General features: G+C 44.6%; 1 protein-coding gene across 1 annotated transcript in view; it reads right to left on the reverse strand.

The window, feature by feature from the left end:
• Positions 1-341: 341 nt before the first annotated feature.
• NCAM1 (neural cell adhesion molecule 1) overlaps positions 342-19,669 on the reverse strand; it is a gene marked incomplete at both ends in the record, with an annotated part of 19,536 nt that continues 208 nt past the window's right edge. Inside the window, 12 exons of the mRNA XM_008945284.1 lie at positions 342-473; positions 1,696-1,866; positions 2,611-2,707; positions 3,064-3,248; positions 3,832-3,982; positions 7,975-8,004; positions 13,237-13,379; positions 14,240-14,409; positions 15,632-15,749; positions 16,251-16,388; positions 17,212-17,355; positions 18,073-18,291. Coding sequence (XP_008943532.1) covers positions 342-473; positions 1,696-1,866; positions 2,611-2,707; positions 3,064-3,248; positions 3,832-3,982; positions 7,975-8,004; positions 13,237-13,379; positions 14,240-14,409; positions 15,632-15,749; positions 16,251-16,388; positions 17,212-17,355; positions 18,073-18,291 — 1,698 coding nt within the window. The remainder of the gene's footprint in view (positions 474-1,695; positions 1,867-2,610; positions 2,708-3,063; positions 3,249-3,831; positions 3,983-7,974; positions 8,005-13,236; positions 13,380-14,239; positions 14,410-15,631; positions 15,750-16,250; positions 16,389-17,211; positions 17,356-18,072; positions 18,292-19,669) is intronic.

Consider the following 19,669-nt stretch of genomic DNA (forward strand, 5'->3'; position numbering starts at 1 on the left):
AAAAAACCCTGCCTTGTGACAATGACATGACATTCTGCCTTCTCAACTTGCTGCTTTGCCTTATCAACACTCTATTGCATAGCCCCTTCTCTTTGACAATACCAGGTTTATACTAGTAACCCAGAGCACAAACTGGTGTAAATAAAATACTTTCTCTGCCTCCTACCTTCAAAGAATACTGTTAATTAGTAATGAAATTCACTACAATCCAAAAGCACAACAAAAAACAGGGTGCAGCAAGGTCTGCAAGAGAAGGTGTCATCCATGCATGGCAAGGATTCCCTGGAAAGATGCAAGGAAAGAGAACCAGAGAATCAGAGGGAGGTCTCAATTTTACTTACGAACTGGTTGTGTCTTGAAGTCGGAGGGTAGGCTGATCTCACCCACACCCTTGCCATTGACAGCAGAGAGTCTCACAGAGTAGGTTGTTTCAGGTTTCAGGCCAGTGATAGTGATCAAGCCCTCCACGTTTGCTGTTGCAGAAACAAAGGAGGAAAAGCAAAGAAAGGCTCAGGCTTTAAGTCAACAAGAAACACCATGTTTCCATCGGTGACTTTTGCCACACTCACCCTGTAACAGAGCCCTCTCCTGGGCCCAGCCCCACATGCAGAGTGCAGACAAAGAGGGAGGTCAGAGCTATCACCTCTGCATCAAGCCAGCTCACTAGAGAGGTGTATTGGCACAGCCTCTCTGAAGGGGATGTAGTGGAGCTCGTGGTATACACCAGAGGGCATCAGCCCTTTGTCTGTGCCAAGGAGCTCCCTAAGTAATGCTCTACAAGACCACTGTTGTGTGGGGCTCTGATTGTAGCAGATATACCACCTAGAACTGCTCATCTGTTGGGCTGCATGATCCAACTAAAAGCAAAGCCCTGGGCAGGACAGTAGCCCATCTCTCTCCTTTAACAATACATAAGGAGGTCAAACACAACGTAAAGAGATAGAAAGAACCTGATATGGAATTATCAAGATACAAAGTAAAAAACAAGGTCTATTTTTGCTGCACAGACACAAAGGGAGAAATGAGAATAATTAACTTGACTCTGCCTAAGATTACATGACTCTAGTAGGGACCTAAAAGAATTTCAGTTCCAGCCAGGACTGACAGTGGAAGATTCAACTCCAAAATAGCACTCTCCTGTTCACAATTCTCCCGTGTCAAAATTCCTTTGGTTTGCTGGACTTAAGGATACATTTTAAGCAGTGTGTAAGAAGACAGAGTGTAATAGGAGTTAGACTTGCTTCTGGCATAGGAGGGTTTATGTTTCAGGGGGAACTAAATGGGCTGACAGACACGGCTTGAAAAGCTTTCCATAGGAAGCACACAGTCAGTCCCCAGTCAGCAAGTGGCACCTCATTTGATACCAGGCACAGGGTTCTTCACCTTACTCATACAGAATAGTGTGAACGAGGAAGGAACACGGAGAGGAGCAAGGTGCTGCTATCCACACTCTGCAGCTGGAGAAAACTGGTGCCTTGTCACACACGTGTAGCTGTCACACAGCAGGGCCCTCATTTCCAGCTAGAAATTCAAGGTGTCACCTGAACCAAAGCAAACGTTTAAGAACTTGTCTGAGCCTTAACATCGGAGTTGAAATTGCAGAACCATGGAAACCTCCACTCTGACTTTCCCCTGAAGGAAAGAAAGTCTTTTAAATGTAGGTGGGGGAGGTAACAATCTGTTTTACCATCCTACCTTCTTTTGCATCATACAGCCTGGAATGCCACTCTCCCTCCCCTAGTGCCCTCCACTCTGCTTTGTACTTGAGGATGGGCACCCCGCCCGTGGCTTCGGGCTCGTCGAACTCCACCTGGGCAGTACTGGAGTAGGGCTCCACTCTGTCAATGGAAGGAGAGGACGGAGTATCTGGGGGACGAAGGGAGAACAACCAGTGACCACAAGACAGCAGCAGACAAGCTCCAGTGCAAAGGGAACAGGCAGCTGGCAATGCCAAACACACCTCTGCCACGGCTTCAGCAATGGAGAGGAGATGGGTGAGCCCCACAGTCCCTTCAGGAGGAAGACCATAAGGAGGGCTTTTCAGAATCCTAATTAGACAGTGCTAAGGCCTCCATCTCATCTCTCCTCTAAAAGTCTACCTACTCACAGGACCTTCTCCAAAAGGGGTCAACCACAGGAAGAGCATCTTGGACACTATTCTATCCCATTAGTGTCTTCCATAGTGTGCTCTAGTACATAACTTGACCATTCCTAAATATGTCTCTATGGGAGCCCAAAGAGGACACAGAGGCCCTTCCAGTCTGTCATGCAGTCAGACACTGGGCCTTTGTTGGTACACAGTGCTCAGAGGTATCTATCTTCACTACCTGTGCCATTGGGGCTAGTCTGCTGATTTGAGAAGCACATGCACCCACATCTGCCCAGTGCTGGAAGCGCAAAAAAGAACGAGACCCTTCAGAAACACAGAAACAGAGACAGAGGATCTTGTTATCCACAGCCCGTCTGAATGCAAAAATCTAGGAACAGTCTCTGACAGAAGCGGGCTCTCCTGCACACCCATCAACAGAAACTAGAAAGGAACAGTCACCCTGTCACCTCAGCTCAAGGACTGCACACACATTTCCTGACCTCCCTGCCCGAGGTGCTCACCTGCCTGCACAAGAATGAACTCGGAGGACTCTTGGCCAATGCGGTTCACAGCAGTGCAGTTATAGTTCCCAAAGTCATTTTCAGAGTCTGGTGTCACCTGTGGAAGGAATGAAGGCTCATGCTTGGGTCAGAAAACCCTTTTCACCCTGTCAATGCACTCTGTGTTTTGCTGGGGAGAGAAGCCACAATGAAGTACACACACTCACATCCTGAGGGCTGTCCACAGGGGGCAGAACTGTAGCAGGCAGAAAGTCAGAGGCAAGCATGGGGTGGTGTCTTCCAGTCCCTAATTTTCTTCGTATTATGTGCCAGAAACACCACACAATTTCTTATCTAGCAGGGTGCCCTGACGAAAAAAAAACTTGACTCCTTCAACATCAGGAACATAAATTAGTTGGTAGCACTGACCCTCCCTGACCTCATATGCCTTCTCCCCTCCTTGCTTCTCCTCACCTCCAGGTAGCTTGCTGACGGAGTGTTGTAGATCTTGATGTTGCTGTAGTTGGAGCTGGGAAGCAGCTGTCCATCCCGGAACCAGGAGATGACAGCACTGGGGTAAGCAAATACCTCACAGGTGATGTTCACTTGATTCCCTTCCCAGGTATAGACAGCCACAGGGCCCTGAAGCTTGGGAGCATCTGAAAGACAGACACATTTGTGAAGGCAATTTGAGTCAGAAAATCTAGAGTAGAGCAGTTAGCCTCACTTTAAGGATCCAATGGCTTGAGTCCAATTCAATGTGGGAATGGGAACCTAACATAGGAAATATAAGTTGTCTTCTCATCTGGGAGGATGGGTGGTGTCTTTTTCTGAAGGACATGGAGGAGGAAGCCTACTCGGTCCCAAAGGCTGCTCCTAATGCAGTGTGGGAAGAGGAGCAGACAGCATGCTGTGTATCTATGGAAGTGCATATGAGGAATTTCTCCTGAAGAACTCTGATGCACCCAACAGATGGGTCTGTGGCAAATTCACGGCTCATCATCTTCCCGAGGTGCAAACAGTATCCCAGCTGGAGACAGCTAGACCAAACATTTACACATATGAACACAGCAACATGCCTCCAACAAAACTATTCCAGGCTGTTCCTACCCATGCCCTCTATCTAAACACCACACATTGCCATAGCTGTAGGTGTCTCAGTCTCATCACAAGAAAAGGAAATCAAACAGCCCCCCTTATAAACACGTGAACACTCTCCCCACCCCGTCCTCTACTTCTTACACTGCACTTCAAGGTACATGGCTTGGGAGTCCTGCCCGATGGTGTTGCTGGCTGTGCACACGTATTCTCCAGCATCTGTGTACTGAATCTCTTTGAGGGTCAGGGACGACACGCGGGCATGGCTACGCACTATGATGCGCCCGTCCAGGGTCTGGCAGGAAAGGAAAAGAGAGTTAGAGGTTCAAGTCTATGGTGCAAGTCTGCCTCACGAGAAGCACCTTCCAAAAGCAACAAGAAGATTCCTTGTGAAATGCAGAATCCAAGCTATCATCTGCTCAAGGGAACTGCAGCCACCCAGAGACCCCATCCCACATAACCTTTTTTTTTTTAACTCTCAATTTGTGACAGAAGCCCGAGTGCTCTCTCACATGAGCTGCATAATGCAATGGACTCCTCCCTCCATCCTGGTGCTTTCCTTGGAAGCTTTAGAACACCACCTCTCTTATCTAGTTTCCCAAGTGGCACAAGCACAAGGGAATAATTAGGTACCTTCATGGCTGTGCCTGCTGCTGGTAGCCTGCCATGCTTAATGAAAGCAATGCTCCAAGCACATTAATTTTCTTGGGAGATGCAGGACAAGTACTGAGATTATCAATGAAACCCATGAGGATATTAAACAGCCAAATGCACTGGGCTGTAGCACCAAGTGCATCTCCAGTACCTGAAGTGCTCTCCTCCGCTGGGCCTGAGGGCTCTTTTATTTCAGCTAGAGGTCTCAGTCTCTGAGACTGACAAGCTTTCTACAGGTAACTGTTAGTTCTGAATATTATTTCATTTGAACTAGTCAAATTTCAATATGCATCAAGCTAGTATCCTTTGATGGCATGAACCCAATTACATGTATTTTTCGTCTCTCTTCTACCCTGCAAGCACATCTACTGCAATCCTTAACTGATGCCACAAGTTACAAACTAAACTGCTACTCCTGTGCTCAGTCCCTTGTGCTGCTGGAACAGTTCTTTATTTCACGTACACGTGGTGTTGTGAGCATTTCCTGGAACCAGGGAAGAATCCTTTAATGTGACATTAGTTCACTGTGTTATCTCACACATCAAATTCTGCTTCTCTCTTTCTTCACTGGCTGGCTATATTGCTATCCTTTTGTCCTACTTCTGATTGGCTGCCAAAACCCAGCTCAATTCTGAAACTACTGCAGTAGGATCCATAAATGTCAAGAGTCCAGATCTGCAGAGGCTCCCAGCCTCTTCTAACTCTGAGGTGGGTGAATATTCTAAATACTTGTCTCTATGACCCCATTAACAGGCATGGGTATAAACATGGCAAAACACCAGCACGTGGTCATTACAGCAAAGGTAATTTCACATCTGTTGTCATTTGCCTTTTCCCCACTTGGTCAAGATCTAATGCAAACAAGAGAGCACTAGGCAGTCATGGGAAAATAACATCTTTACAAGTGATGCAACAAAGTCAGGATGAAGCTCTGCTTCTTAATGAAAAGGCACAAGAAAAAAAAAGATCAGGAAAAACACTCCAGGGAAGAGAAAAATGTCTACCCAAGAAAGCACGTTAGTTTTCTTCATATTTGAGACCATCAGGTGCTAACAATTCCTGGCTGTTAGAGATGTAGGATAGGTAGCAACTTGTGAGGCCACTGTGGACACTTGCCATCCCTTCACCTCGTCTCTTTGATTTTAAGGATTTTGGACACCAAAATGCTTCATAGTAACAGGAAGACAACCTAAGGGACACAGGCAGCAACTCACACCACAGCAACTGCTGGTCTACAGCAAAGGGTATGAGGGTTCCTGTATCACCCTGTCGCTGGTTACAACTTGTCCTGAGAAGGTGTTTCTCTCCAAATTCTGACAATGCCATGTGGCATGTAGGCACTGTGTACAGAGCTGGTGTGCACTTCAGTACTGTAGTGCCAAGGGGTAAGAGGAGAGACAAGCAGGAAATGCATCTACCCTCCCTTCCATCTGCATGCTGAATTTTTCAGTCCTTTCACATCCATGACTTAACTTCACACAGCTGTATCTTCTCCTCACCTGCTTTCCACATAGTGGACAACATTACGACACTGCACCCAGAAATCCTGACCATGGCTACAAACTCCAGTGAAGAAAGACAAGCAGTCTCTCCTGGCTCTGTGCCTGCACTGCACTGAGAACTTATACACAGCTCTTAATATTTGTGGAGTTGCACTAACTCCCAGTTGCAAGAAAGGCATCACCAGTTTGTGGTGCAACTGAGGTGTAATTTTGTTTGCAACTGAGTTTTTTAGCATCTGTTGGTGATAGTTTTTTGGTGATTTTTTTTGTGTGTGTGGTTTTTTTGTTCTTGTTGTTGGGTTGTTTTTTTTTTGTTGTTGTTGTTGTTTAGCATCTGTTGGTGATAGTTTTTTGGTGATTTTTTTTTGTGTGTGTTTTTTTTGTTCTTGTTGTTGGGTTGGGTTTTTTTTTTGTTGTTGTTGTTGGGGAGTGGGGGTTTTGGTTTTTTTCTTTTTTTTTTACATTAGCATATGCTGCCAATATGACTTTCAATTTTCAACAATTCTCCACTACATGCAGGACCAGAATGGTGAACTGAGACATGGACTGTGCCTAGTAAGCCAAGCTGATGATGGTTTAGAGGAAGCAGTCAACTGCAATAGCACCTCCAAAGCAAGGGAAGCAAGATTTAACTGCCATACATGCTGCTATGATGGAACCTCATAGAGGCTTCCTTACTTTAAACTAGCTAATGTGTTAGTAAGAGTGAAACATTTAATGCCAAGTATTCACACAGCCTCCTGAGACTCAAACTCCCTGCTGCTGGAATACACTGCTGAAAGACCCCATGCTGGCTGTTTGAAAGATATGTCTACACAAGCTGCTACAATAAGCTTCAACAACATGCTCACAGAACCCCACAGATATTTTAAGACAAGAACTCAGTAAGAAATTGAAAGACAGCAAACTTTATGGTATTAGTGCTCATATTAGTAAAAAGCTTGAGACAGAATAGTGAAAACACTGAGCAGGGGGGGCAGGAAGGAGGCAAGATGGAGACAACTATAACAAGAATTAACACAGGGCCTGAAGAGATACAACTACTCAAATTCCAATTCTTCAAAGCAAACTGCTCTAAACATCTGGCCTTTGGTTGCCACAATTCAGCTCTTCCAACAGATTATTCTGAAGTAAGAATGGGCAGTACATTCTCAGCCCCACAGGAAACAAAGGCAGATGGTTCTCCAGTTAAGAGGTTCACCTTGTTTACACCATACCAGTCTCTGTGGTTTAAGACTGCTTTCAAATAGACAGGAATTCATTCTGGATACCCAGAGTCTCCAAAAAGGTCCTCCTAAAAATACAAATACGACTCACCCAGTTCTGATCACTAATTTTATTCTCTATCTGACCCCTAGTCCTTCCTTGGAAACATACTTTCTGGGCCATTTTGAAGCAAAAATGCTACAAATCAGGTGAGTGTAAAGGTAAGTTAGTATTATTTTTAAAATACAGCACTGAATGTAAAATAAAACCACAACAAAACACATTTGCACCAAACTGAGTTCCTGAGTCATCCCACACCTCCCCACTGACCCCTGCAAATCAAAGATAAATAATAATCTAGCAATTTGGAGCATTTTCTGAAGAAATAGAACTTGTGAAAGATTTATCTGCATTGATTTCAAAATGGAACATGATGCAGTTGTCCTTTAAGAGAAAGTCAAACTTAAAGGAGTACCATGAGCAAACAGATGAGTTGGCTGGAGTGCAAGAGGCTATCTTCAGAAAAAAAAACACTTTCCCAGAGTACACACTGTTGCTAATTCTTAGAACTCTAGAAGAGAGATACAACTCATGCTAGCAGCACAGAAAAAAAAAAAAAATGGTGAGAGAAGTATTTGTCAGATTTTACATTTGCTTTTATTTTTAATTTTGTTTTTTTAAGTGACAACCAGAATTCCTGACTCCCAACTCAGCTAGTTTGCTCATCCAAAAATGCATTACTACATGCCAAGCAACTTCTAACTCTATAAGCTGTTCCTTTTATGTATTGATATTTAATTTGTTCATATTATTAATGCTGGTTTAGTTGGCGTGGTTACTGGACTAGAGATTTGTTAATCTGTAATGCTTAAAAAAAAACCAAAACCAAAAAACTAAGTTTGCTAAAGGTCTGGTAATCTTATACCTCTTGTTTCTCGGGCCGGGTCCACGAAGCCTGGAGAGAACAGATATAGAACACAACAACAGAAAAAAAAAAAAGCAATAAAAGTTTATCAAAGATTGCTTTTAAGTATCATAGTGTATGCACCACATTGCGTTCTGTGCACATGCAAGCTCCAAGTTGTATATCCAATGTGTGTGGGATGATGACAATTTCCACTTCCCAACATAATCTCAATTTAGATTTGCATTCAAAATTTACTATCCTATAAAACTAGTCTTAAAATGATTAAACAAAGACTTATGGTACCTAAAGGCTGCTTCTGTTTTTACATACTAACTATTCCCTTTGTCACATCTCACCCTTTCCAGAAAGCTGTTCCCAGCATACAGGGGAAGGGATTCTGATGACCCAGGTCACTAAACTGCAAAGCTTGTTAGGAGCTGTTCTTCTGATGCTGGCTCGTTAGCCACCCGCACACACTGAGTAACATCAACACTCCATGGCTAACCTGGGCATGCATCTGTACAGGGTTTGACATGCACACTGTGCCAGGAGACCTTGAGCTGCAGAGCACTGAAACAGCACGACCCACCCCTGGACAGGAGACAGCAGGGCAGAACCTCCTACCTCCAGTTGATAACGTTCAGCTCATTATGCTCAGGGATGTGTGCACCCAAACTTTACCAAGCTTGGGACAAGTGAACAACAGGCATCAGTGGCACATGCACAGACCTTACAAACAAGCACACACTCCCCGTTCAGAGAAAGCCACCAACTGCATGGACTGCACTCACTGTGCCTCACAAAGACCAAAGTTGCTGGCTTCCAGTTTCCCCCTATAATTTATCCTTTGAATATTTTTATTGTGTCCTGTATTTCAATTGCAACTTGATCCATTCCAGTTCAGGAGTCAAAAATGACCTGCTAATATCACAGCCACAACAGCACTATTGAACATGAGGCACAAGCACTGCTGACGTGTGGGTACAACACCATACACAAGAGAAACATTACAGAAATGGAGATGAAAGCTTAGGAAATGGGAATAAAAACCATAGTATTGCTTCCACAGTGCTTCCAGTGAACACTGTGGGAGTTAAGTACTAACATATGGTACAGACAGCCTCCTTTTAGAATGTCTTTGATAAAAGCAAGGTATTTGCTTGTAACTAGAGGCCTGAGGTGAAGCCACCTGAAGAGCAGCTTACCAACACCTGCATGGGCTAAGACACTCCCATCATCTGATCATTTCTGTGTCTATATATCCTGCTGTGCACAAGTTCCTTGAAAGCTAAACAGGCAACCATAATAGTTCAGCATAATCATTTTTTGATGTACCAGTTATTCTCTATACATGAGCAAGCCAAGGTAGTTAAGGAACTGCCTTGCTTATGCCTATGCAAGTCTCCTTTCAATCCTATTCCCTGACTCCCTATGCTGTCAGAACAGAGGAATTTTAGAAAAAAAAAAAATGGGAGAAAAAAAAAGAGACATCTTTTTATCCTTTGATGTTCAGTATCTGCCAACCTAAAGGAAGATGAAAGAAGAAACAAAGCCTGTTCCCACACTCCTGTAGTTTGTTGTTTCTTTGTAACAGCCCTTGTTGGTGTGGGGAAAAAAGCCAGAACCACATTCCCCATCCTGGAGCACTTCATAGTAATGCTCCCTCGCCAAGACAAAAAGATAGGTAAGCTCCACTCAGCAGCATACAGGGGATGGAGGGGAACCAAGAGCCTCCTGCACGCTAGTGACTCCCCATACCTTTGGAAGCAAGCTGTTAAATGGGAGCACCTTCAGTTATAAGGGAGTTCCTAGGAACTGCCAATGTAGTTTACTCCCTGGTAAATCCAATGGTATTCCCATGTACATCTCATGACATACAAAGCACAACACAAATTTTAGACAGTGGATTGTATTCAAGATAATACTGTCCACTTAAAAAACAGTATCAGGAAATTAAACTTGGGTTATAATTTGAAATGTTAGATCTGCTGCATCACATCTAGAAGCACTTTGCTGAAGGTACTGCAACAATGCTCATTCACATCATCAGAATATTTGGCTATTTCACACAGCAAAACGTGCACTTGATTTTTGATTTGCTGTAGAGAATAAGGTAACATGCTGCAGGCCCTGACAGCTAGCATGGGAGTGCCAGACAGCAGTACTGAGTGAGGTCCTACATCACAGATATACCTACTGCCAGCTCTGGCAAGATGATAAAAGGCCTGTATAAAAGCACCACTGGTTACCCCTCCCACTCCTCACACACTGAGCTATCCTGCTGGGTGAGAAACCTGGGACTGTCTCCACAACTGTTTCATGAACGTGTGTTTAAGAGCAATTAGTGATTGCCTGATCCAAAAATCTGACAGGAAGCACACTCATGTCTGCCCTGAAACTGAAAAACTTGTATACACCAATGCACAACAGATTTACTGAATCACAGTTAGCATTCTGCTAGAGCAATAAAAGAAATGTCTTCTTTTACAAGGACACAAATTATATTGAGAGTGAGAAGGAATATGGCACAGTGGCTTGGTCAGCTTTTCATCTGGTATCATTCAAAGAGGAGGCATTCCTCCTCCCTAAAATGACACAGCAATAAACACTCGAGGAAAGATAAAGCCAAAGCATTTGAAACCATCATGCTGATGACCCTCTAGGCCGTTTAGTTCTTGCTGTGTTCTGCAGTAGTGATAGACCTGAATCTTAGACTGACAGGCCAAAATGTTCTCCTAAGTAGCATGTTCCTACACTCACAGCCAAAGCAAAGCACGTATTTGATTTGCACACTCTGCAGGGCAGAAGAATGCAAGCTGCCAGCTTAAGAGCAAGAGGAAGCTTCCACCATGCCTGTATCTGGAAGTTTGCTCTGCTCATCTGTGTTGGTGAGCAGTTGCTAATCACCTGATTTTGCTATAGCAGTCCTAACTGCTTAGCTCTGCACACCATCCTCAAAGCAAAATACTGTTTGTCAAAGTAGTGCCACATCAGGTAGGCACAGCCACAGAGAGGAGAAGCTTTTGCTCTGCATGCCAGGATACCAAGAGGTCTCTAGGGGAGGCAGGGGAATGCTGAAATAGCTATGACACTGTCAGCCTCGGTGTTTGGGCTATAGCACCTCCTGCCCCTTGTCCACATGTCAGACTGCCACTGCTCTTGGACAAAGACTGAGAGGGGAAAAAAACCTCTAAGCCAGAGAGGGTTTGTTTGGGGGTTTGGGTAGGTTTTACTGAAGTACCAATGCTTATGGGAGTTAAGGGACCTCTAGACCTTTAAAAATCTGAAGTATAATTACAAAAGTAAACAACATGTAGCAAGACAGATGCATCTGAGCACCTAAAGCATATTCAAAAGTAGGGCTTGATAATTTTAAAAATAGTATTGCATGTCTCACATCAAAGGTCATCCACTTCCCTGTGCTGTCCTACAGACAGTAAGAGTAAAGTGAATATTTGCACTTGGTTGTACATGTAATAGAATATTTATCAGAACTATTTTGACCTGAAGATTTTCTAGACATCTATACCGTTCACCTCAATTTACACCATGTGAGAATGGAGAAAAAGTCAAATCAAACCAAACCAAAACACAAAAAAATCCTGCCTACAAACTGCATTGTATCTAATGAACAAATAAAAAATAGTCTGTGCCCTGAAGGTTTGAACGAGTACATGAGACATACAGTAGCAGTACCTCAAACCTTTGGTATTCCCCCCATCTAAATAAGAAACTATCAGAGTATTAATATTTCCCTTAATACTGATCACCAACTTAGCATCAAGCAGGATACATGAGTCTCAAAAATGGTTAGCAGTTTTGCCACTGAGATCTTGTTAGTTTAATTGCACTGGACAGATGGGACTCTGCAAACAGGCCCTCCTACTGACTTCTACTTGAGTTAGTGTTATTTTCAGTTCTTATATTCTTCTCCCTGTCAAAGCTCTTTTCCTTGGCTGTGATCCAAACTCTAGAGCTGTATGCACTACAGCACTTAGCTCCTCCCACTGCTCTCCCACAGAGACAAGACCATGAATAACCTTCTCCTGTCAAAACAAGTCCCCCAGTCATGCTGTAGTGAGAGCCCAAGCCAACAGTTTTTGAAGGCAATGGAAATCTCTCTCTAAACATTGCAGAGATTTACACTAGTCCTCAAATCAAAGATGCTCAGAAAGAATGAAGGCTGGAAAACTTTGTCCCCCTGATTAATAAGTTACACACTAACAACATGGTGAAGAGCTGACATCATGGAGCAATTAAAAAAGCTTATTTAGGAGGCCACAGTGCAGAGTGGCAGCTGTGTGGATGACTGACAGTGGACACCTCTGTTGCTTTAAGACTTTCATTATCTATCAACTGCTGCCTTTGTGTCAAGTGAGAACTGCTGGTACATGCAACTTAGCTGAGCCTTGAAGTATCCTGTTATTAGAAGATTATTAATAAACAACTCCTTACTCCAACCTTTGTCTAGGCTTTCATTGGCTCTAAACTATGCCTCTCATCACCTACTGCAACTATTATGAAGTATCTACAGTAACACAACACATCCTAATCTTGTCTAGTAAAGGGGAATTGTGGCCAATCACGAAAACCAGCACTCTTTCAAAAGACAAACTGCTAATTATTTTTGCCTTTTAAGAACAAAATGGTATTGACATGATCAACAAAACAAGTGAACACAAAGGCAGCCAAGCTTTTGTGCTTCAGATACATGCAGTATTAGAATAGAGTATGAGAAGGGCAAGAAGGAATTAACAGGCTCATTTTGGTCCACTGCATCTCTGAGAGATAATACCCCACACCTCTCCACCTGCCACCCTCCCAGATCACATCATCATCATCATGACAGCGTGGACAACAGTGGAATCAGGGTGCTCATTCCCACCTCTCAGCTTGGAAACAGGAGGGAAAAACCCTTCTGCAAGCTTCCTGCAACTGTAGGTCCCCTTGGAAACTCCTCTGAAAAGGGTCCAGGGCCTCGTGCTTTTCAAGTTAATTCCCTCCAGTGATATCAGATTGAATTACAAAGTTGTCCTCAGTTGCTACAAACTGAGTTGGCTCTTTATATAAAAATACACCTATGGCATTACTGCAGCTGTGGAGCTGACCCTTCAGCTGAGAGTCTGCAAGACTGCACAACTTCTCACTAGAGAGGTGAATCACCATGATTTCCATCTGCCTCTGTGTGTGGCTATCATGCACTCTGGATCAGCAGAGACAGGCAGATACCAGTTGCACTGACCCCAGCAACTGAAACCAGGGGTTTGGGAAGAGTTATACCTTCTCTTCATTGCTGATGTTCCGGGTGGAAGTTCTCCAGGTGATGGAAGGGATTGGATCCCCAGATGCCTCACAGGTCAGCGTGATCTGATCTTCTAGCTCCATAGCTGTTTTATTCTCCACATAGGTGATTTTGGGTTTTGCTGAGAAGAAAATGCAACTTTCATTCAGTTGGTGCTCAGAATGAAGCTTGCCTGTCAACAGCAATGGTTGAAACAAGCAACACTGGGGAAAAAAGGCTTTTTAATTGGCACAAGATAACTGCCCTATGGGGAAGGGAGCAGAGTGACCTTTTAGAAGAGGATACCTCCTTAGAGAACTAGAAGATCTTTCCTACACATGCTTACAGCTGAGTCTTGTAAGAGAGGACTAGAAGAGGTTGTATCTGCAATAGAACCCATTTAACAGCATACAAATGATCAGTCTCCAGGATTGTTGGCTAAATCTTCCATCTTGCTGTCTATGTTCTCTGCCCCAAACAAGCCTTTTGAGAAGCAGCTTTGTCAAGTGGCTGCAGAGGGAAAGGACAGTGTGAACCATATTCCTCAACACTCCCAGATCTGTGACAGGTAGGGAAGCTGCTGATACATTCCTGCAAGCTTGAGGTCAATTCACACAGCGATGAGTTGGAGTTCACCTCCCTGTCCAGGTTACTGCAAGTCTCACTGAAATGGTAAAACCTTTTTATTAGCAGCTTTGGTTGGATTAGGATTCAGCCCTCTGGGCCTGGAAGTTATTTCAAGTAGCATGTATTTCATACCACCTCTGCACAGGGAGGAATTTCTTTTATCAAAGGAACAATGCTGGCATCTGTTTCACACACACACTGTAACTATTTTGCCTGCCATGATGGCAGAGGTGCACAGCATTACTTGGGAAAGAAACAACTCTAGGTAAGCCACATCAGGTACTAACTGATATCAGCAGGTTACTTCCAGCTTGCACTAGTGACCTACCAATAGCCAACTGAACTGGAAAGAGGGCACAGGGAGAGCAGGCTTACCAAAGACTTTGAGATGAATTGTGGCCTCCTGCTCGCCAGCCTTGTTCTCAGCGATGCAGATATATTCTGCTTCATCACTCTTATCCACCTTCTTGATGATGAGCTCAGACCCATCATAGTTAAAACTGTATTTCTCTTCATCATCAGCCTCTTCTATTGTCTCTCCATCCCTGCAGGGCACAAAGCACACTGGCTGTGTTGGGGAGAAGCAGCAAGCAAAGGCGATTGAGTTTAGGCTTGCTACTGCAAGAACTGTGTTACTACACTGAAACTCCTCAGGTTGAGGGACTGCTGCCTCTTCCCTTCTCTACAGGCTACAAAGCTTGCATTTTGATCTATTCTTAATTCCTCCTGATTTAGGGCTCTTGGCAGCTGAACCTTTCACCTCCTGACACACACCATAGTCTATATGCAAGAGCTACAAACACCACTGAAGGTGGCTTCTGTCCTTGCATATCAAGGCAGTGCTCCTGGTTGTCATCAGCTTTTTCAACGTTACAACTTGTCTTCATAACCTTCCAAAGTCTACCTGACAGTGGGGTTTAGAACTGATGAAATAAAGGGAAATACGCTAGATGCAGGTCTCCTGGCATGACAAATGCAAGTTCCAGCATCCACTTTTGCTTAAGTTTCCCCACCAGTGCAACAGATGATAATAAACTGATGCAGGGGACAGCTCTGGTCAGCATGAAGCTTCATCTCTATTTGCAGCTTGACAAAGGATGTGACAGGACACTGAAAACAGTGAAAAAATTGCTCTTTTTACTGTTATTCTTGTTCTTCCAAGAAGCTGTACTGGTTTCAGCTGGGAGAAAGTTAATTTTCTTCACAGATGATGGCACTATGTTTTGAGTTTGTTACCCAAACAGCATTCACATGACAAGGATGGTTTAGCTGCTGCTGAGCAGTATACACACAGTGTCAAAGGATTTTCTGCTTCTCAGCTGTGTGGCCAGCAAGTTCACTGGGGATGCACAAGAAGCTGGGAGAGGACAAAGCTGGGACAGCTGACCTGGCTGAACACCTGCCTGCCAGTGAAAGTATTTCAGTATAAGTATTCCTTATTTTGCTTTACTTGCACGCACAGCTTTTTTCTTTATCTATTAAACTGTCTGTATCTCAATCAACAAATTTTTGGATTTTACCTTCCGATTTTCTTTCCTGTCCCATGCAGGGGCATACAGTGAGTGGCTGTGTGGCACTTAGCTGCCTAACAGGGTTAACCCACAACAGAAGCCAACTACAGTTCTGTTACAAGGACATTTTTTCTCCTGAGACAAAAAACTAATCTCATTCCAGTTCAACACTGCTTTCTCTCCAACCTGGTTTTCCAGGTCTTGGTGAAAACACCCATGCTCACACACAATCAGGACACTGCACACGGCATCTTACTTTGTCCACGTCATGGTTGGCTCAGGAAAGCCATCAGCATCACATGCTAAGGTGACAGACTGGCTGAGGTTGGCAGTGGCATTCATAGTGCTCTGCCTGGCACGCACAGAAGGAGGTACTAGAAGAGAAGGAATCCATATTCAAGTTAGAAAGGACAGAAGATGTGAGCAAGAGTGAGCCCTGGCAGGCTCACTGTAAATCTCTGCAATACACACAGATGTCACTAGCAATTCAAGCCCTTATGCCATCACTTGCAGGTTTCAATCAAGAGGTTTGATGCATGAGCTCTCCAAAGCAGCACAGGGAAGGAAGGGCAAGGCGTGGAGAGGCACACAGAAAACCAGGACTATGTACACAACCACCTCAAAGTCCAAACAAGATCAGTCCCTCACTCTAAGTCACGAGACACGTGAGGTTCCTCCTGACATGACAGCTGCCTGCAAAGGTCTGGCAAACACTCAGTCAATCGTGTGGATGTTTGTATTTGACACAGCAAAGCTTAGTGAGCTGATGGCAAATCCTGAGTGTGAATCTAAAGTGCCATTTCCACCAGCAGCCTGGAGTGCAGGTGCTGCATACCCTGCCCTGAGGTGAGCCTGCTTTACTCTAACCTGCTCACCATTTACGATGACCTGAATGTCTTTGAAGTTGATCTCCCCGCGAGCCAAGATGCGGCCCTCGCAGCGGTACGTCCCCTCATCTGTCTTCTTGATGCCCCGGATCTGCAGGTAGTTGTTGGACAGGACTATAAATCGAACTAGAAAAGACAAAAGGAAGGTTCATTCACAGATCCAGAGGAAAGCTCCCTGCAGATAACAGGTTCTTCTCCTCTACTCGCCCCTTCTGGGTTAAGTCAAGGCTTAGTGAAATAAAATCTCCTTTCCCATGATTTAACGGAGTTGCTGTTTAAGTGGATCTGACATTGCCAAGCAGAAATGAGATGTGGGCAGCAGGCAAACTGTTCTGGTGCTTTATACTCCAGGTACACGCAGAGAGATAAACAGATGAATACACACACACAAACACAGATATTTCATTAGTATCAGACAAGAAGCAATCTGAAGCTTGCCCCTCTTGCCCAAGGGTGGCAGAGTTGGAGTCTTGCTACAGTTCCCTTATGCCTGCACCCAGCAGATGTGGAATGCTCAAGTGGAGTCAGGGCTCTCAAGTCCCCTCTGCCAGTAAAATGCCCCTCTGGGCATGACAGCCTGAAGCATTCTGAAAGAAAGAGTAAAGGTTCTTGCAAGGAGGTCTTAGCCCCTTTTCCTTAGGGAGCATGGAGAGTGTCACGATATGCAGATGTTTCTGTCTGATGGCATTTCTTTTAAACAAAAATGTTTTCTAGCATTCCTTGGCCTATTCCCAATGGCCATTTCTATAGCAACATTATTGCCCTGCCATTCCCAAACCACAGCACCCAGAACAACTCAATTCACACCCTAGTATACAGCATTAGGTACAAGTTGCTTCACTCCTCCCATGGGGTTACCACCATTTTGTTCTCCTGAACCCCCTTTCACAAGCCTGATTTGAGCCCTGATGGGAGATGGGCATTTGACCCCGAATGGACAATGCCTTACCATCTTTTTTTAGGATAACATCCCTGCCTTTGTGCTTCCAGATGATGGTAGGAGGCAGTGAGCTGACCACATCACACACAATCACAGCATCATCCCCTTCCTTGAATTCCTGAGGAGTGGGAGCATTCTTGAACATCAGCTTTTCTGAAAACACAGAAGGAGAAGTCACTTCAGCTTTCTCAGCATACCTCAAGCTGTGCTCCTGACTCAAGCCTGAGGAAAGCAAAGAAACCTCAGAGGACATGTTCTCTAGAAATCTTGTTCCTGAGAGAAACATAAAAGTGTGCCTGCCACAATGTGCTGTGACAGAGTAATCCCACTTTCCAGCCCTGCCTTCCAGTGCTGCCTACCAGTGGGACAAATCAAAGCTCTGCTTATCTCACCAGCTTCTCCACACTGCAAAGAGAAAAATGGGAATTCAACAGGAAAGGTAGGAGCTGCTATCATGGCTCTACTGGACAACATGCTGATGGCACATTATAACACTTCTGAATGTGTGATCCTTTTCACTGAATGCTAGTCTTATCACATAGCATGTCTATCATCCACAAAAGCTGCTCTCTCTGCTTACTCCTCCCAGACATTATGATGTGCTAGAATCTTCACATTCTGCCTCTTGCTTTCCTGGCTCACAGAAGAGTTTAAACAGTAGATGTGCCAGTAATGCCCTGACAGGCCAAGGTCCTAGCTCCCACTTACCCCTCCAAGCTAAGAAAGGAGAAAGCAGCATCTTCTCAACATCCCCCTTCTTCCCCTTTAGAAAATAACCTTTCCTAGAAAGGTAAAAATGTTTGCCTCCTTAATCTTGCCTCATCCATGTGCAAGGTAGACCAGAAAATAGCCTCAGAGCTGCTCTCTTACGGAAAATTTTCACGTTGACGGTGGCCTCGGAGTCCCCCTCCTCTGCACTGCTGACCACACACTTGTAGATGCCAGCATCATCAATGTTGGCGTTGTAGATGGTGAGGCTGGAGGAGAAGTCATCGTTTCGCACCACCGAGATGCGCTGCTGGTTCGGCGTCAGCTTCTCACCATTGGGGGAAAACCAGGAAATGTCTTTGTATTTGGCCTCCCCTGCCACTAGGGACAACAAAAGAGAACAAAGCAAATTGAGAGGAGTTCCTGACAAATCTGCACACGGACAGGTAAATACAACCAGCAGCGTGTGGAAGACTGACCCAAGGGAAGGGCTTCTGGTCCCTGAGAGGCAAGCAAAGAAAATTCTTACAGCACTGTGAGAGGTCAGCTGCTGTCCTGCAAAAATGATATCAAGTTTGGTTTATAACCTACAGGGGTACACTCCTGTTAGCCCAGAATGGCCTTCTATGCACCCTGCAATCCCATGTCCCAGTCCCTTCACTATGCACATCAGCCTGAGCAATAAAAATCTCTTCCTGCCACAGCTCCACCATGCTTTCAATAAATACCTGCATTTGCAGCCTGGGCTACTTGGCATACTGAAATGGTGACATGGGTGTAGCAGCAGTTCTGGCACTGATCAGCTTAAACATCCTGCTGCAGCCACTCAAAATTGTTACCAAGTGGTTCCAGTCTCTCTTTCTTGTGGATCACATCTCAGCATTCCTCAGTGTGGCTTTCTTATTTGGGAAAAACTCCTGTTATTGGAGGAGCTTTAAGTGATCCCCCAGTTTCAGAATGCAAACACCACCAAAACAGCACTTCCTCAGAGAATACTTTCATTTTTAAAACACTGGCATTAAAAAGTTACTCTGCAGTTAAAAGTTAAGTTTTCAAATTCCTCCTGGATCAGACGAGCTCTCCACTTGTCCAGTCAGTACACTCCTGAGGACATGTGGTCCTCTGATGGCATTTTGCCCTGAGAGCTCACTACAGCACCTATTTGCTCTCTGTCACGTTTCAGGATGCTGTCATGTCACTGCTATAACATACCAGTTCCTCCCATTAGACACCAGGCCAGCTGCTTTCAGGAGAATCCCTGAAGAGGACATGTGGATGCTCATTTCGAAGATGCCACAAAGTTGTAGGGCACGTGGATTGTGTGAACACTGCACCACACTATGCAGGAGAAGGTCCTGGGGCAGCTGGTGGCCTGAACAAACAGTAAACTGTGCCACAAGAAATGCAGGTGTCCAGCAGCATTAAATTCCTTAGTTACAGAGGTATCAACTCCAAAGTCACCTAGCACTCCCCTTACTGCTGTTAGCAGTTGATTAGAGAAATAACTGGAAAAACAACAGGCTTAATTCTAAATTCAGGAGATCAAAGAGCTGTGAAATGATGCAAGGTGCCATTGTTGTGGCTATTGCTCAAGCTTGGAGACAACACTTCAGTGCCCCTTTTTTTCATTTTAAATTCTGTTTGCTGGACCTATCTTCTGTTGCCAGCTCTCAAAGGAGAACCCACTGACTGTTTCCAGTTAACAGCACGTGTTGCCTTTGCTAACAAGTCTCATAAACAAGAAGGACATAAGGGAAAG

Source organism: Merops nubicus, unplaced genomic scaffold (genome assembly GCF_000691845.1).
Source record: "Merops nubicus isolate BGI_N331 unplaced genomic scaffold, ASM69184v1 scaffold25058, whole genome shotgun sequence".
Taxonomy (NCBI): domain Eukaryota; kingdom Metazoa; phylum Chordata; class Aves; order Coraciiformes; family Meropidae; genus Merops; species Merops nubicus.